At 44.4% G+C, this 17,879-nt stretch overlaps 1 protein-coding gene and 1 long non-coding RNA gene across 3 annotated transcripts; one reads left to right on the top strand and one right to left on the bottom strand.

The window, feature by feature from the left end:
- The first annotated feature begins 1,532 nt into the window (after window positions 1–1,532).
- On the top strand, window positions 1,533–10,022 carry LOC130851733 (uncharacterized). The gene is made up of 3 exons (XR_009053263.1): window positions 1,533–5,773; window positions 7,848–8,302; window positions 9,413–10,022. It is a non-coding gene; the product is annotated as an uncharacterized LOC130851733 (long non-coding RNA).
- On the bottom strand, window positions 5,873–17,469 carry GNPDA1 (glucosamine-6-phosphate deaminase 1). 2 transcript variants are annotated; one of them, XM_057732412.1, is made up of 7 exons: window positions 17,300–17,469; window positions 16,312–16,444; window positions 13,210–13,311; window positions 11,779–11,961; window positions 10,018–10,202; window positions 8,036–8,210; window positions 5,873–7,348 (listed from the first exon to the last, which is right to left on the bottom strand). In XM_057732412.1, exons 2-7 carry the CDS (start codon window positions 16,433–16,435, stop codon window positions 7,248–7,250), a joined length of 870 nt encoding a protein of 289 aa, XP_057588395.1. In that variant the 5' UTR covers window positions 16,436–16,444; window positions 17,300–17,469; the 3' UTR covers window positions 5,873–7,247. The 2 variants fall into 2 exon arrangements, with proteins under 2 accessions (XP_057588395.1, XP_057588387.1); XM_057732404.1 differs by having other exon boundaries at window positions 16,312–16,441; window positions 17,300–17,468.
- Window positions 17,470–17,879: the final 410 nt, after the last annotated feature.

Here is a 17,879-nt window from a genome sequence, read left to right as displayed (position 1 = left end):
TTAGCTTATATTACACCAAGGCACAATAAAAATTTATATAAAAATTATACTTAATGTTGATGACTCTAAAACATGTCTATATTAATCAAACCAACAAGCTTAAGCCATCTTCAATACCAGATATCAGTTTAGTACTGAATTTTCCAGATGTCATGAACCTGAAATTCATTCTGGCCAGATTATTTTCTATTCCTGAGTATTTATATAAGCGCTTAATTTTTTTTTTAAACCAATTAGAGCTCTTTTATGAATTCATTTTTGGCAATACATACTCCTGTAATGAACATGTAGATACATACGAACACACAGACAAACACAGAGGCCTCATAATTCTAATTCCAGAATTTCAGCACTGAGTCAGGTACAACATAAAAGTCATCAGTCACAAGGGGTTGTATTCAAATTCGTTTAGCAGATGGTCACCTATCTAAAGGTCACCTATCTAGATGGCTAAACCCTTTTACTGTTTACAGTAAAGACACTTAGGATTTCTGTTTATCCTTGACAAGTCAAGTTTTAAATTACTTTACCTCTTTTTTCAAATTTGCATTTAAAAGGATAGCAGAGATAAGGGTTCCCTTAATTAGGTCTCTTTAAGGAGACTGAATGGACTAGGGGAAAATAGTTGGTGTTAAGGGCACCCTTGAGATCCAAATTACTATGTTGTTTTACTTACTCATTATTTCGTAACCCAGGATTCTTTCACAATATGTATTATTGGAAACTTACGCACGGTTCACTAGCATCTCATCACAGTAAGGATTTTAGTTCCCAGGAAAGAGGCATCAGAAAACATCCCCAAAAGGGATAAGGAATCAGGATTGCTACTTTATATTGGAAGGTCAGGGAAGATCTCTCTCATGAAAGACATTTGAACAAAGACCTGAGGAAGTAAGGGAGTAAGCCATAGATAGGGGTGGGTAGATAGTGGGCTAGACTCTTGTTATCCATCTGTACTTTATAAACAGGTGTATTTTATTTTTATTTGTTTATTATTTATTATTTATTTATTTATTTAGGCTGCATTGGGTCTTTGTTGCTGTGTGTGGGCTTTCTCTAGTTGGGGCAAGTGGGTGCTACTCTTCACTGTGGTGCAAAGACTTCTCAGCGTGGTGGCTTCTCTTGTGCGGAGCATGGGCTCTAGGCACGGGCTTCAGTAGTTATGGCACACGGGCTTAGTTGCTCTGTGGCATATGGGATCTTCCCAGACCAGGGCTCAAACCCATGTCCCCTGCATTGGCAGGTAGATTCTTAACCACTGTGCCACGAGGGAAGTCCCAACAGAGATATTTTATAGGGGAGGTAACACTCATTTATGTCAACATGCTGCACCTTTTTACTAAATGTAATGAAACTTTAAACACATTCCATCCATTCTTCCTGAAATACAACTCCATGTATTATCTTTTCCTTTTTGAGTGTCACACTTGGGGTTTTACAGATAGATTCAACTTAGTCTGTTTAGCTGTATTTATTTATTTTTTAAAAATTTTGTTGGAGTGTAATTGATTTATTTACAATGTTGTGTTAGTTTTAGGGATGCAGCAAAGTGATTAAGTTATATCAATACATATACATATATTCATTCTTTTTCAGTGTCTTTTCCCATATAGGTTATCACAGAATACTGAGTAGAGTTTTCTGTGCTATACAGTAGGTCCTTGTTGGTTATCTATTTTATATTTAGTAGTGTGTATATGTTGATCCCGAGCTCCTAATTTATCCCTCCCCCCAACATTTCCCCTTTGGTAACCATAAGTTTGTTTTCAGAATTGTGAGTCTGTTTCTATTTTGTAAATAAGTTCATTTATATCATTTTTTTAGATTCCACATATGAGTGATATCATGTGATATTTGTCTTCTCTGACTTACTTCACTTAGTTTGATAATCTCTAGGTCCATCCATGTTGCTGCAAATGGCATTATTTCATTCTTTTTTATGGCTGAGTAATATTCCATTGATATATGTACCACATCTTTTTGTTAAGTGTACAATTTAATATTTTTTTCTTGTTAGTAATGTGTATATGGCAATCCCAATCTCCCAATTCATTTCCCTCCAACCCCCCCTGCCACTTTCCCCACTTAGTGTCCATATGTTTGTTCTCTACATGTCTCTATTTCTGCCTTGCAATCCAGTTGATCTGTACCATTTTTCTAGATTCCACATATATGTGTTAATATACGATATTTGTTTTTCTCTTTCTGACTCACTTCACTCTGTATGACAGTCTCTAGGTCCATCCATGTCTCTACAGATGCCCCAATTTCATTCCTTTTTATAGCTGAGTAATATTCCATTGTATATATGTACCACATCTTTATCCATTCATCTGTTGATGGGCATTTAGGTTGCTTCCATGTCCTGGCTTTTGTAAATAGTGCTGCAGTGAACATTGGGGTGCATGTGTCTTTTTGAATTACGGTGTTCTCTGGGTATATGCCCAGTAGTGAGATTGCTGGGTCATATGGTAATTCTATTTTTAGTTTTTCAAGGAACCTCCGTACTGTTCTTCATAGTGGCTGTATCAATTTACATTCCCACAAACAGTGCAAGAGCATTCCTTTTTCTCCACACCCTCTCCAGCATATACTGTTTGTAGATTTTCTGATGATGCCCATTCTAACTGGTGTGAGGTGATACCTCATTGTAGTTTTGATTTGCATTTCTCTAATAATTAGTGATGTTGAACAGCTTTTCATGTGCCTCTTGGCCATCCATATGTCTTCTTTGGAGAAATGCCTATTTAGGTCTTCTCTCCATTTTTTGATTGTGTTGTTTGTATTTTTGATATTGAGCTGGATGAACTGTTTATGTATTTTGGAGATTAATCCTTTGTCTGTTGATTCGTTTGCAAATATTTTCTCCCATTCTGAGGGTTGTCTTTTCATCTTGCTTATAGTTTCCTTTGCTGTGCAGAAGCTTTTAAGTTTCATTCAGTCCCACTTATTTATTTTTGTTTTCATTTCCATTACTCTAGGGGTGGATCAAGAAAGATCTTGCTGTGATTTACGTCGAAGAGTATTCTTCCTATGTTTTCCTATAGGAGTTTTATAGTATCTGGCCTTACATTTAGGCCTTTAATCCATTTAGAGTTTATTTTTGTGTATGGTGTTAGGGAGAGTTCTAATTTCATTCTTTGACATGTAGCTGTCCAGTTTTCCCAGCACCACTTATTGAAGAGGCTGCCTTTTTTCCATTATATATCCTTACCTCCTTTGTCATAGATTAGTTGACCATAGTTTATCTCTGGGCTTTCTATCCTGTTCCATTGATCTATATTTCTGTTTTTGTGCCAGTACCATACTGTCTTGATCACTGTAGCCTTGTAGTATAGTTTGAAGTCAGGAAGCCTGATTCCACCAACTCCGTCTTTCCTTCTCAAGATTGCTTTGGCTATTCGGGGTCTTTTGTGTCTCCATAAAAATTGTAAAATTTCTTGTTCTAGTTCTGTGAAAAATGCCATTGGTAATTTGATAGGGGTTGCATTGAATCTGTAGATTGCTTTGGGTAGTATAGTCATTTTCACAATGTTGATTCTTCCAATCCGAGAACATGGTATACCTCTCCATCTGTGTTGTCTTTGATTTCTTTCATTAGTGTCTTATAGTTTTCTGAGTACAGGTCTTTTACCTCCTTAGTTAGGTTTATTCTAGATATTTTATTCTTTTTGTTGCAATATACCACATCTTCATTATTCATTCCTCTGTCGATGGACATTTAGGTTGCTTCCATGTCTTGGCTATTGTAAATAGTGCTACAGTGAACACTGGGGTACGTGTATCTTTTTGAATTATGGTTTTCTCCAGATATATGCCCAGGAGTGGGATTGCTGGATCATATGGTAGTTCTATTTTTAGTTTAAGGAACCTCCATATTGTTCTCCATAGTGTTTGTACCAATTTACATTCCCACGAACAGTGTAGGAGAGTTCCCTTTTCTCCACACCCTCTCTAGCTATTGTTTTTAGACATTTATTTATTTATTTATTTTATTGGCTGTGTTGGGTCTTCGTTGCTGCACAGGGGCTTTCTCTAGTTGCGTCGAGCGGGGCCTACTCTTCATTGTGGTGTGCGGGCTTCTCATTGCGGTGGCCTCTCATTGCAGAGCATGGGCTCTAGGCACATGGGCTTCAGTAGTTGCAGCACATGCAATAGTTGTGGCTCACGGGCTCTAGAGCGCAGGCTCAATAGTTGTGACACATGGGTCTAGTTGCTCCGTGGCATGTGGTATCTTCCTGGGGCAGGGATCGATCCTGTGTCCCCTGAATTGGCAGGCAGATTCTTACCCACTGTGCCACCTAGGAAGTCCTGTTTTTAGACTTTTTGATGAGGACCATTCTGACTGGTATGAGGTGATACCTCGTTGTAGTTTTGATTTGCATTTCTCTGATAATTAGTGATGTTGAGCATCTTTTCATGTGCTTTTTGGCCATCTGTATGTCTTCTTCCACTTAGTTGTATTTCTTATTTCTTCATTGATCAAACTGTCACAACCTGGCCAATGGGAGCCTCATTAAATGGGCTTTGTTCTCTCAATACTGCCTTGGACATTTTTTAAAGCATCCTTGTTTTCTGGCAACAGTATATTCCAGGCCCACTGTGATCTGCCCCCAAACATATAATTGCTCCTCTCCAAGAAGCCCTGAGTACTATGAGAGGCCCAGCCTAGCCCAGGAGTATACATCCCACTTGATCTGCGTAAGAGCTGGTTGTAGCAGGATGACATTGCTGTTGGGCCACGAGGGAAACACAGGCCTGGGAAACACAGATCTTTTTTTTTTCTTAATCATTATTATTAATAATCTTTATTGGAGTATAGTTGATTTACAATGTTGTGTTACTTTCTGCTGTACAGCAAAGGGAATCAGTTATACATATACATATATCCACTCTTATTTAGATTCTTTTCCCATGACAGATCTAAGGTCCTAAGTTCATACAGACACCTCTGGTTTAGCTGTCGTCACTAAATCCTTCCTCATTTCATTCTAATATGGTTTTTTCCTATTAACATAGCTACTTAAAATGTAATCCCTTCTTTACCAGATAAACAAAATGTGGCATACCTGTACAATGGAATACTCCTCAGCAATAAAAAGGAATGGACTGCTTGCTGCATGTTATATGGCTAAACCTCAAAAACATTATGCTTAGTGAAAGAAGCCAGACCCAAAAAAGGTCACGCTGTATGAGTCCATTTATATATGAAATGTCCAGCAAAGGTAAATCTATAGAGACAAAGTAGATGAGTGGTCACCTGGGCTGGGGTAGGAGTTGAGAGTTTTGGGGGGTGATAGAGAGGGATTGTGGTGAGGAATTGTACAACTCCATAAACTTAATAAAAATCATCAAATTTATATTTAAAACAGGTGAATTCTATGGGCATGTAAATTATCTTAATACAGTTGTTGAAAAAGTAAACCTTTCTTCCAACTTCTGCTTGTACCTCAGTTGGTTATGTTGACCCAAGATGTTCCATTATATTGACTTTATTAACTAAAAAAAACCCTTAAACCTGTTTTCCATACCTTGCAATTGATATTTCCCTCTTGGTCACAGATCTGCCTTATTCTGTTTAGAAGTCGTATCTTCATGAGGATGCTAAGTAGAGCCAGAATCTGATAATGTATTGCTCATCTGTTCATTCCTACCATTTTTTCACACAGACACTTCGTTTTTATGAAATATTTTGATTATTTTCCCCTCTGGTGATTAAAGAAGGGATCAGCAGTTGCTATGATTGTGACTTCCTGCCAAGCTGCTGTGAGGAGTGAGTGTGAAGCTTTGCTCCCTAGCTATTCTCAAAATATATAAATATCAACCCAAACCAGCTTCTGACCTTTGGGGGTGGAAGTCCACAAATGACACATTTTACTTGAAAATACTGGATTTAATAGAAAATAACACATTGTAAACAAGTCCATTGATCAATTAGCTTAAAACAGAATGACGGCACAATCACGTATAAAAGCTAAAGATGAAATGCTGGTACCAAACACAGCACTAAAAGAGAGGCCTGAGCCAGGCTCTGAAAGATCTTTCCCAGAAAAAGAGGCAGCAGCAGCTTCAAACAGGCACAAAAATCGGGAAAAGGAGGCAGCATCCACACCATCAAAAGGCAGAGGAGTGAAAGGAAGGCAGAGCAGTAGCCTCATCTTGTGAACAAGGAGTGATGGATAAAGGGGCAAAAGCACTGTACTTCCTGATGTTCTAGGAGCATTGGACCATGCCACATGAACCTAGGACGGTTAGAAGGGCAGGGTATTTTAAGTGAGGAAAGGATATTAGGCAACTTTAGAAGTAGTTGGTATGTTTCTTGGCACTCAGCTCTTGGGGACGTAGAACACGTCACTAGTGTGTTTCTAAACTCAACTGAGCTGCTTGCCCTGGCTCCATCACCTTGACTGAACACAGCGTTGAACTTGACAGTGTCTGTTGCCCCTGTAGACCTCCTACTTATGAAAGAGTATGTATGAGAGGTGCCACAGTGAGACCTTGGGACAAAAACAGGGATCTGGTGGGAAAAGGGTTTCTGCCTTCCTCCTGGTGCTGGAAGGAAGGGGAGTTTGATGTGGCTGGGCCCCTTGAGGCTCTGAGTTTACCAGCAAAAGCCTTCTCTTTAGGCCCACCCACCCAAATCCTCCCCTCAAGGTGTCCTCTGAGTTCACAGAAAGGCCAACTGAAAGAGCAGAAAAAACTGGGGAAAGAAAGTAAGGGATAGTTTCCTTCCCATGGCACTTGTTACTGACCAGAGGGGCTGCTTCCTTATACTGATTTTAGACATTGAGAGTGTTTGTTCCTTAACCTAAAACAATGATTCTCAAATAAGCGGCAGGCCTGCTCAAGAGGGGCTCTCAGGACTCTCCTAAGAGGTTTTGTCCAATATACATAAGCCTCTAACTCCCTCCCAATTGAGAATCAGTGCACATAATGATAGAACTTACTGGCGGGAGTGTATTGTACATGTGAACCGTGTCAGAGACAACAAAAAGCTAAAAACCCCTAGTCAGTGGGGCAGACACAATTATGGAGTGATTTTTTTTTTTCTGATTAAGACTAAGTTACAAACAAGTAGCTAAACTCCATGACTAGACTCCACACTGCACAGCTAAGAACAGTAAGCTCACCCACTTATCTGGAGTAACTGTAGTAGATTAAAGAAATACAATTCTGTCTTCCTAAAGACAATTTCCAGAAAGACCCGCCTGTCCCAATGAGGTACTTGACACGAGGATTAGCACAGGCTAATCACTGTATGGTTTCTTAGATGACTGGCTTTTCTCTGTTTCTTTCTCTTTGATACTGTACAAGGGATCCACCAACTTGTTATGAACAAGCATTAAACCTACAAAAAATTAAGAACAAAAGTTAACACAGGTAGAGGCAGAGTTCCACAGTTTTCAACAGTAACATCCAGGAGCTCTCAAAATCTGTCCTAGGACTGACACACATTATCTTTTCTCTGTGGGCCCACATGATAAACACCCTCAGAGTAGGAAGAGAATTTGTTATTCCTGATGAGTACTAGAATCCATAAGACGTTTATAAATTCAGTCTCTAGGAGAGCTGGCCATTAAAAGGTTAATCTTTTCACCAAAGAACATATTCCTAATTTGCCTGCTCTGTAAATGAGGATTTTCGCATAAGTCTGATTAAAGCAGTGAGTATCCTCTTTAAGTAGAAGAAAAACAGTTCAGTTCAGTGAACTGTTCAGTGCCTTGACGAGAAGGAAAAGGCCTGTACGAGATTTGGAAAGAGAAAAAACCCGAGGCTCAATATCACTGCAAGGAGATACCAAATTGCCCTTGAACAACTTTCATTTCATTTTCTTTCCTCCTCCTCAGAACAAACAGGTCTCCAGAAATGGACGCTTAACAGTCATGGATGGAAGAGAAAACTGTATTCTGAGAGGAGGGTTTGATTTTATTAAAACCATAATTGTCAAAGTGGCCAGGGCATGCAAGCTAGATCCACTCCTCACTCCTGCACACCTGAACCAGGCCACCGACTCCCTGACCCAGCCCGCCCTCACCTTTGAAATACTTGACGGTCTTCACTTTCAACTCCAGGGTGGCATCCTCGTCGCACACAAACACCGTGCGGGGATGCTGCTGGAAGGCAGACACGGTCCACATGTGGTTCACCCCCTCCTCGATGGCCTTGTACAGAGCGAAGGCCTTGTGAGCGCCTGTGATGAGGATCATCACCTGGGGGTCGGAAGACAAGCCTGTGGTGGAGGAGCAGCGGAACTGGGAGCCTAGACACCTGCTGAATTCTAGCCTGGTCCCCCAAAACGATCGTAAGGACTGTTGTCTTTATATGTCATTATACGTCATCAGCACACGGCACACTATGTAGTCTGAGGCAGGGAACATGGTCACCCCCACATTCTAGGATAAGGAAGTGGGCTCTGAGACGGAGGGTTTACGTAACTTGCCCCAGGTCGTTTCTGACCCGGAGTCCATGCTCTTGACCACCACGTGATGGTGCCTCCTGGCACCTTTGATGATGACTGTGGAAGTGCCCTGTGAACAGATATGCCATACATGCAGAGGCCCACACCTTATCCCAGCAGTTCTGACACTGGGTCCCAGGGCTTCTAGGCTGGGTGAGTTTGCACAGTGACAAACTGAAAAACAGGCGTCCCAATCTGCACTGCCTACAAGGAGGCCTTGCAAGCAATGGTGAGAGTTATCTGTGTGGCTGCTAAGGTTGCATCGCAACAAGGCTGCCCCTTAATCTGGTCACTTTCAGTTGTTCAGAGTATTAGACCTGCTCATATGACCTGGGAGTAATGCTTTCTGTTTAAGTAAAACAGGCACAGACTCCCCTCAACACGTAAAATATCAAGAATGTTAAGTGTGGGAATTCCCTGGCGGTCCAGTGGTTAGGATTCTGCCTTTCACTGCCAAGGGCGCAGGTTCAATTCCTGGTCAGAGAACTAAGATCCTGCAAGCCGTGAGGCACAGTCAAAAAATAAAATAATTTTAAAAATTTAAAGGAAAAAAAAAATGTTAAATGCTAGAAAGTGATTATAAAGAACTCAGCTCTCCAGATACCCTTTCATTGTAATTCACTTGTACCATGGAGTCGTGAGCAGGATTTACTGTTCCTTTCTTGAAAGATGAGAAAACAGAGGCATAAGAGAGAATGACTTTTTGTTCAGGACCCCAAAACTCATTTTAAAAAAGAGAATTTCCAGATTTCCAGCCCCAGGTCCTTTCCGCACACGACAAGAAGAGCCCTCAAGAGCCTTGTAGTGTTTATGAGCTGCAAGGCCAAAAACAGCAGAATGACCTCCCTAGGTACTGATTTAAGGTTACCCAACAGAAATCTGCTGCCATCACTCATTTCACAAAAGTTCACTTTGAACAGGGAAACTTTTTCACTGATTTACGTCTGTTTACAGACTTGGGCAAAGAAACCTGAAGCTAAAATGTCTGTTGCTGCTTCCCACTGAATGTATCAGAGAGGAACAGAAAATAATGCTCCTAATGAAAGTGAAGAAATTGGAACCACAAAAAATTTGAATGATACCCAAATTTCTCTGGACAGACTCACTAAATTCAGTACAAGACACTATTCAATCACACTTCTCCACATTTATGAATCCCTGAGCACAGAGATATAACCACAAGCATCCTGTGGTTGCAGGGGGAGCTCTCTTCCAGCAGTGACCTCCACCAACTGCAGGGAACCAGAGGGCCCCTCTCAGTACCTGCACAGGTACAAAGTCATATTCTGACATTAGCGGTGCTGGGTAAGCAGAGACCAGGAGCCTGCAGCCTCCTGGGCAGTCAGTCAGCGCTGAAAGGTTTCACCTCCTACCAGAAAGAATGGTTACTTCCAGAGAGGAAGGAGAACAGTGACAGAGTCAGTTGGGATTTTAGCCTTATTTATAATGTCTTCATTTTTAATAAAAATGGATTCAGGTGGTACCTGTATAGTTAAAATTAACAGCAAAAAGACAAGTCTAGCCCTGCAATGAAGGCCTGTGGACCCCTGTGCCCTTACCTCTCTAGCATCCATGACAGTGCCCACGCCCACCGTCAGGGCCATGGTGGGCACCTTGGCGAGATCTCCATCGAAGAACCTAGCGTTAGCCAGGATGGTGTCCATGGCTAGCGTCTTCACACGCGTCCTGGATACCAGACTGGACCCCGGCTCGTTGAAGGCAATGTGTCCATCAGGGCCGATGCCTGCCCACGAGAGACAGAGCAGCCCTGTCAGTCCCAGGGATCCAAGATTTCAAGAATGGACTATCTCGGAAGCAACCTAAATGCCCATCAACAAATGAATGGATACAGAAGATGTGGCATATATATACAATGGAATATTACTCAGCTATAAAAAGGGATGAGATGGAGCTATATGTCATGAGGTGGATAGAACTACAATCTGTCATACATAGTGAAGTAAGAAAGAGAAGGACAAATATTGTATGCTAACTCACATATATGGAATCTAAAAATGGTACTGATGAACTCAGTGACAAGAATAAGGATGCAGATACAGAGAATGGACTGGAGAACTTGAGGTATGGGAGGGGGCGGGGGGTGAAGGGGAAACTGAGACGAAGCGAGAGAGTAGCACAGACATATATATACTACCAACTGTAAAATAGTCAGTGGGAAGTTGTGGTATAACAAAGGGAGCCCAACTGGAGGATGGAAGATACCTTAGAGGACTGGGGCGGGGAGGGTGGGGGGGACCTGAGGCGGGGGAGTCAAGGAAGGGAGGGAATACGGGGATATGTGTATAAAAACAGATGATTGAACCTGGTGTACCCCCAAAAAAATAAAAAAAAATTAAAAAAAAAAAAAAAGAACGGACTATCTCTCCTTCCCCACCTGGGGTCTGAAAAAAATCCTTGAAACCCATGTCTCTCACCTCATTCATTTAAAGGTATACTTTAAGCATATGATCTTCCCCTCTCATTTCTAGCTGAGACACAGACATCGTGAACTTGCTACCACCCTCAGAAAGCTAAGTAGGGAGCAATCCAAAAAACTTCTGCCCCCCAGATCATCCAAGTATAACTTCTCTCTCTTCTGCCACTACTCATGGGTCCCGCTGCTGGGACAGAGTCACACTGAATAAAACATACACGGGGCCTGGAAAGGGGCCGCCAGGTTTATAAAATCTCAGAACATGAGTACTCCCAGCCTCCTCCTCCCCACCCTGAAGTAAAGAAGGGTTAAACTTGGAGCAGTAAAAGACTGCTGACTTCAGCCTCCCACCCCTGCCCCCTGTGAGTGACTCCAGAGGCCATGACATGTAAGGCAACTCAGGGCAGGAACACGCACAAACCTGAGCAGGGGATACCCTAGGTCCCCACCCTCTCTCCACTGCTCTGGCCGGCTGACCCTGGGCAAGTCACAACACTTCTCTGGGGTTCAACGGCTATTTATAGCGTGCAGGGGCTGATGGTGAGTGACTTTTAATGTTTAAGTCCCATGAATGATCCATAAAACCTTGCTGGGGAGTAGAGAGGATCTCAGAGTCCAAATCCAAATACCTCCATTTATGGACAAGGCATCAAAGTTCAGACAGAGGAGATGCCCCAGATCATAAAGTTTCTGGGCGGCAGAGGCAGGGCAGGGTGCCAGGGCTCCCACTCTGTGCCTTCCCTGCTGCCTCCGTCTAATAAATGACCACACTGTCACTGGTGCAGAGAGAGGAGGCTGCGGAGACAGGCATGGGTCTTGTCCTCCTTCCCATATGTTCCAGCCACCCTGGGGTTGCCCTGGACACCTGCTGCAGTGTCGAGCTCACCTCCAACAAACAGCTCAATCCCACCCGCAGCCTTGATCTTCTCTTCAAAGGCATCACACTCAGCCTGCAGGTCAGCTGCATTCCCATCCAGAATGTGGGTGTTTTCTGGGTGGATGTCAATGTCCTTGAAGAAGTTGTTCCACATGAAGGAGTGGTAGCTCTCCGGGTGGTCTCGAGGAAGGCCTGTGGGGTCATGGCCACGGTCAGTCATGCCAGGCTGAGCCAGAGCCCCCCTCCCAAGGATGCCAGGATACCCCCAGACCCCCAGAGACACTTTCAGGGAAGAGCCCATCAGGGAGCCTTGGGCACCAGCCCTCTTATCCCCAGCCACTTGGGTTAAGCTGAGCTGGTGTCCTTGTCTACCCACCACCACCACCCATGACCATGGGACTGGGCCCTCATTTTGATCTCCTTTTCACAAGGGAATGTCTGGAGGCTGGAGGCCAGGGCCACTCTGGGCCTCTGGAGGTGGGCTAGCCTCTGGGCGGGGGTAGGGCTGGGCCCATCTGGGAAAGGAAGCAAGCACACCCCCTACCCTGTGCCTCCCACCCTACCATTCCCCCCAGTTACACTCTGCTCAGCCTGAACCCCAACTTGAACATCAGGTGGTTGGAGAGAATTATCTCAGGGCTTCCCAAAAAAGATTTTTTTCAGTCAAGAAGAAAAAGAATGTTTAAAGTGCATGTTTCAGGGGGTGGAGGAGTGGGGAAATGGGTAGTTGATGTTTAACGAATAGAGTTTCAGTTTTGCAAGATGAAAAGAGCTCTGGAGATGGGTTGCACAACTGTGTATGTAATTAATGCTGAACTGTACACATAAAAATGGTTAAGATGGTACATTTTATGTTACGTGTAGTTTACCACAATTAAAAAAAAATCTTTAAAGTGAAGCCATTACAAAATGATGGTGGGGGGTGGAGAGGGTGACAGAAGCCCAAGGTGCCGCTTTTCATCAGTGGAAAGGACACCAGTCTCAGCTCCCCTCCCAGTATACTTGACAGGAAGGGGACTGGAAAATGAACAGTAGACAGAAAGTCCAGAGACACAGCACTGGGGGGCGGGGGCGGGGGGACACCCCAGGCCCAGGACCCCACATCCCATTTGCAGCCATCTGTTCCAGAAAGAAATGGCATGGAGTTGGGAAGGAGGTAGAGGAGGAGATATGCTAAAATTTATTAAGTGCTTACTCTGTATAAGAAACTTCCACATCTGTTATATCACTTAATGCTTACAGTCCACGAGGTCAGCTTTATTAGCCTCATGTCATAGCTGAGTAAACCAACGCCTGGACGATACAGTATCACCAATTGAGCCTACCACCAAATGTCACTTGTTCCCTGAGACGTCCCCAATCCTCTCCTGGGCCGATCCTGTGAGGGGAGGAGTACAACTCTCCTGGAATCAGGTAAGACCTTGAAAGACAAAGACTCACCCACATACTCATCCATGTTGAAAGTCTTCACATATTTGAAGGACAGGTCTCCATTCTTATAGTATTCAATCAGCTTCTTGTAGCAGCCAAGTGGGGTGCTCCCTGCAAGAGGCCACAGACATGAACCCCCTTCAGCCCCCAGCTCCTGGAAGTCCAGAGGGCACCCAGGAATGAATTAGGGATGCTCCACCAGGAGAACCTGTCAGATCTGACAGAAACAAGTCAGATCTGAAGCCCTACCCAATGCTCAATCCCAACTGCCATCCATTAAGTGCTGGTTTAATGCTTATGTCTCCCCTAGACTGTAAGCTCCAGGAGGGCAGGATTGTGTCTGTCTTGTTCACTGCTAAATCCCAAGCCCTCAGCACACTGATGATTGAAGTGACTGTGATTAGCACCTGAGTGAATGTCAGACTTAATTACTGATATGATAGTCCCTGAGCAACCAGTACATGCCAGATATGTGATGGGCACGCAAGGAAGTGAGAGACACAGCAGCCACCCTGGAAGAGCTCACTGTCTAGGACTGGGGACATGAAGCAGTAATGTCAGCTGTGGTATAGGCTAGCCTGTGGGTTCAGGGAAGACTTCCCCTTGGAGCAGGAAACTCCCGAGTTGAGTCTCATTAAAAAGTCAGTCATAAAACCCATAAAAAGGCAAGAGGACTGCTGTAGATTAAGAAATTAAATATGCATGAAGCCTGACTGGACATTGGATTAATTTTTTTAAAAAAACTATAAAAAATAAATGTGGACAATTAGGGGAAATTTTTAATATAGTCTGTATATTAGATGATATTGTGAGATATTTAATTTTCTTAGGTATGATAATAGTATTGTGGTTATGTAAGAAAATGTCCTTATTCTGAGATGTGTGGTAAAAGATTTAGAGATAAAGTGTCAGGATCTCTGGACCTTACTTTCAAGTGGCTCATAAGACTCTGTATGTGTGTGTGTGCGCATGCGTGTGCGCGCATGCAGACAGAACATGAGCCACAGGAGAGGAAACCAAATGTGACAAAATATTAACTACTGGAGAATCTAGGTAAATGGTACTGTACTATTCTTTCAGCTTTTCTGAATATGTGAAACTTTTAAAAATAAAAAGATGGAAAGAAAAAAGCCCCACCCAAATCAGATCATTCTTTTCATAACCCACTAACAGCTTCTCATTTCACTCTGAGTAATAACCAGTCCTATCAAAGGCTCTATATAACCTGGCCCCTGGCTACCCCCCCCCAACACCCCCACCCCCCCACCCCCGGCTCAGGAATCCTGCTTCAAGCAATTCCACCTCAGGGCCTTTGCAAGCAATGCTCTTCTTCAGTTATCTGCACAGCTAACTTACCTCTTTAGGCCTTTACTCAAATGTCACTCTCAGAGAGACCTTCCTTGCCCCCACATCCAACACTGTAACTCCCACCTCTGCCTAAACACTCCCTATCCCTTTCCCTGCTTCATTTTTCTCCTTCCCTCTTATCACAATCTAACATACTCTATATTTTGCTAATTCACTTGTTTATGATGTCTCTCCCACTATAATTTAAGCTTTAGGAGGGCAGGAATTTGTGTCCTTTTTATTCACTGCTGTATCCCTGGCACCTAGAAGAGCTTGGCATACAGCAGGTATTTATTGAATATTCAATAATGAATGACAGTGGCAGCCTCATCCACACAAAGTAATCAGCCTGTCCCTGTGACATGGTCTTAGCCATGCCTGAGCCACTCAGCTTCCCTGTCCTCACCCCGAGCTTCATCATGTCCATTTTCCAAACTTCTAGCCTGCCCATCAATTCTGTGAGCTCCCCAATATGTAGCCAATAAATTCCTTTTCTGCTTAACTTAGCCAGAGTTGGTTTCTGTGGCTTCCACCCAGACCCTGTCTAGTGCTTTATCTAACAGAAGGAATGTTCCAAGGAACCCACATGGAAATGCTGCGCTGGTTCAAGTGTGACAGTCAGGAAGGGGCCAGGCCTCGGAGGGCCCTGAACACCACTCTGAGAGGCTTGGATCTAATTTTGCAGATGATGGGGAAACGGGGAGGGGTTTCAGCAGATGCCCAGACTCTGACCCAGGGTGGTTCCACAGTTAGAAAACAGGATGTTAGCGCAGTCCCCACACAGCCTGAGACGGTGGTGGTTTCACAGGTACCTGCATATACTGTTCCCACAAACCTCTATAGCAGAGGTCGGAAAACTTCAGCCCACAGGCCAGATCTAGCCTGCTGCCTGTTTTTGTAGAGCTCATAAATTAAGAATAGGTTTTACATTTTAAAAGTTTTTAAAAACCAAAAGAATATTATTTCATGACATGAAAATTATATAAACTCAAACTTCAATGTTGGTAAAGTTTCACTGGCAGACAGCCACGCTCATTTATATATTGTCTATGGCTGCTTTTGAACTACAAGGGCAAGAATTAAACAGTTGCAACAGAAACTGTATGGCCAGTGAAGCGTAAAATATTTATTTGGCCATATACAGAAAAAGCTTGAAGACTCCTGCAATAGTGGATGGGCCCCTGTGGCAAATCCACCCCACTTCTCAAAGTAATAATCAGAACATTTGCCTTGATAAGCTGGGATCAAAATATCCTCCGATAAAGGCAGCATTCTGATTTTTTTCCCCAAAGAAACTGGGACTGTTTTTTCACTCAGGTCTTGTGTTTAATTTAAGCCTTACAGAAAACGCTTTGAGTGACTATCTTCTCAATGCTCCCAAGGATGGTACTTAGTAGCACTCTAGATGCAGAGAAGAGAAATTAATTCATTACATAAAATGTATGCCTTAAGGTATTAGGACTTAATTCTGTTAAGGAAACTTGGTTGACAGGACTGGTTTAGGATATAGCCTAACAATCAAAGTTTTTCCTGCCTAACCAAGATCCCTTCCACTCCAGGACTCTTCAGGAGAAGGCAGCAACAAAACCAACCCAGAGGAAGCTGGGTCCTCTGTTTTGTATGTCCATGGGGCAGGGGAGTTATTCACTCACAGGGCCAGTACCTCAGGGCCCTCCTTGCAGTCCCTTGGCTGAATGAGCCTACTGACCTCGCCCCTCAAAAGCCCCTAATGCCTTCACCCACCCTTGCCGTCCGACAACGCACCAGTGGGAAGCCCCAGGGTGAAGTACTTGTCTGGTCCTGGGTTAAACTGGATGATGCGGTTCCTGATGTATTTGGCTGCCCACTCACTGGCCTGAGAATAGTGGTCCAGGATGATGAGCTTCATCTTGTCCTGCTGGGGCAGATGACAAAAGGAATCGGTGGTAAGGGGTAAGGAGAAAGGGGTGGAGGTGGCTGGGGTGGAGGGGAAAGCCTCTCTCTCCCCACGCTGTCTGAGCCAGGAAGAGGAAGGCCCTTTCAGCTCACAGAGCATTAACAAGCCGGGCCAAGTGCGGCCACCACCCACCAGGAGGTGCTGCTGTGGGACAGACCTGGGTTCTAACCTCGGTGCCTCCGTTTATCAGCTGCAGGACCTTGGTTAAGGACCCAAGTGCTCTGAGACTCTTTTACGTGAAAATGGAGACAACAGCACCCCTACCTGACAGATCTCATGATGGTGAATATTAAATGAGGAAATAGATGTAAACCACCCACTATTCAATATATGTTGGCTATTATCTTGTAGCTCGACCCAAGCCCTTCCCCATCCCTCGACGACCCCCACCTGGCTAGATACTCTACCCTTTAACTCTTCCCCAATAAACAGAGAGGTCATGGGATCATCTTGGATCACTAAAGCAGGTGGGCGCCTGAAGATGTACGTTTCAGTCCCATCGGCCGGCCTTACTTTGTGGATCCTGTTTCCCCCAAAGAACACGGGGTAAAGGTAACGCTCGGGAAGGAGGTGGTTTATTCCTCCCGCCCGCACTGCGATCAGCACAGAGTGGGAAAGCCCGAGGCGGAGGTGGCCGGATCGGCGGTCCGTGGGGTACAGGAGTTTTCTCCCCCACCCCAATGGTGATCCCATCGCCCTCCCGGGGAAGGGGTCTGAGCTGATCGCTGGGGGTTCCGGCCCTGGGGTGCCGGAGACTGGGCAGCCCCCGGACCCAGCCCGCGAGGCGGGTCCCCGCGGACCCCGCTCCCCACTTACGCGGACGCCTCCCGCGGCTGCTGCAGCGACTGCGCTGGCGGCCCCGCCCCGCGTGGGTCATGTGGCTGCAGGTCACGCGGTGCCGCGCTTCGCCTGCGGGGCTGACTCCTAGGGGCCGCCGCTCCGGGGAGGACTCTGCCCGGCTGGCCACCCTTTCATATCAGCTCCCGGGCAGTGCAGGCCGCGGAAAAGCCATGGGGGGCGGGGCTTGCAGGCTGGTAGATGGAGGAGGGAGACTTGGGGGGGAGGGAGGGGTTCCAGTTCGCTCCCGAGATGAAGTCCCCAGGGCCGGGGGCTGGGGCCGGGTTTTCAGTGCTGGGGATGGGGCGGGGGAGGAAGAGCAGAATCGCTTCCTCGAGGGCTGGGCTTGTCTGTGCCTTAAGTTTATTTTTTTTAGATATCATTTGTTTACCTAGATATTACTGCTTTTATGTTTTAAATATAATTGGATTTTTTCTGCCTTTAAAAAAAAAAATCAATCTTTGCAGGAGTAAAAACTAGAGAAAAATGTAGGTCCCTGGTCTCTATTCCCTACTCTAAGGTAAGCATTGCTAACAGTTCAGACTACATCCTCAGTGAT

Source organism: Hippopotamus amphibius, chromosome 1 (genome assembly GCF_030028045.1).
Source record: "Hippopotamus amphibius kiboko isolate mHipAmp2 chromosome 1, mHipAmp2.hap2, whole genome shotgun sequence".
Lineage (NCBI taxonomy): Eukaryota > Metazoa > Chordata > Mammalia > Artiodactyla > Hippopotamidae > Hippopotamus > Hippopotamus amphibius.
This window is presented reverse-complemented; position numbering and strand designations above follow the sequence as displayed.

Coding starts and splice junctions, on each gene's coding strand:
- GNPDA1 (XM_057732412.1), bottom strand. CDS start 16,435: ATGAAGCTCATCATCCTGGACCACTATTCTCAGGCCAGTGAGTGGGCA. Junction 11,962..13,209: donor CAACATGGATGAGTATGTGG/GTGAGTCTTTGT, acceptor ATGACCCCACAG/GCCTTCCTCGAGACCACCCG. Junction 10,203..11,778: donor GATTGAGCTGTTTGTTGGAG/GTGAGCTCGACA, acceptor TCTCGTGGGCAG/GCATCGGCCCTGATGGACAC.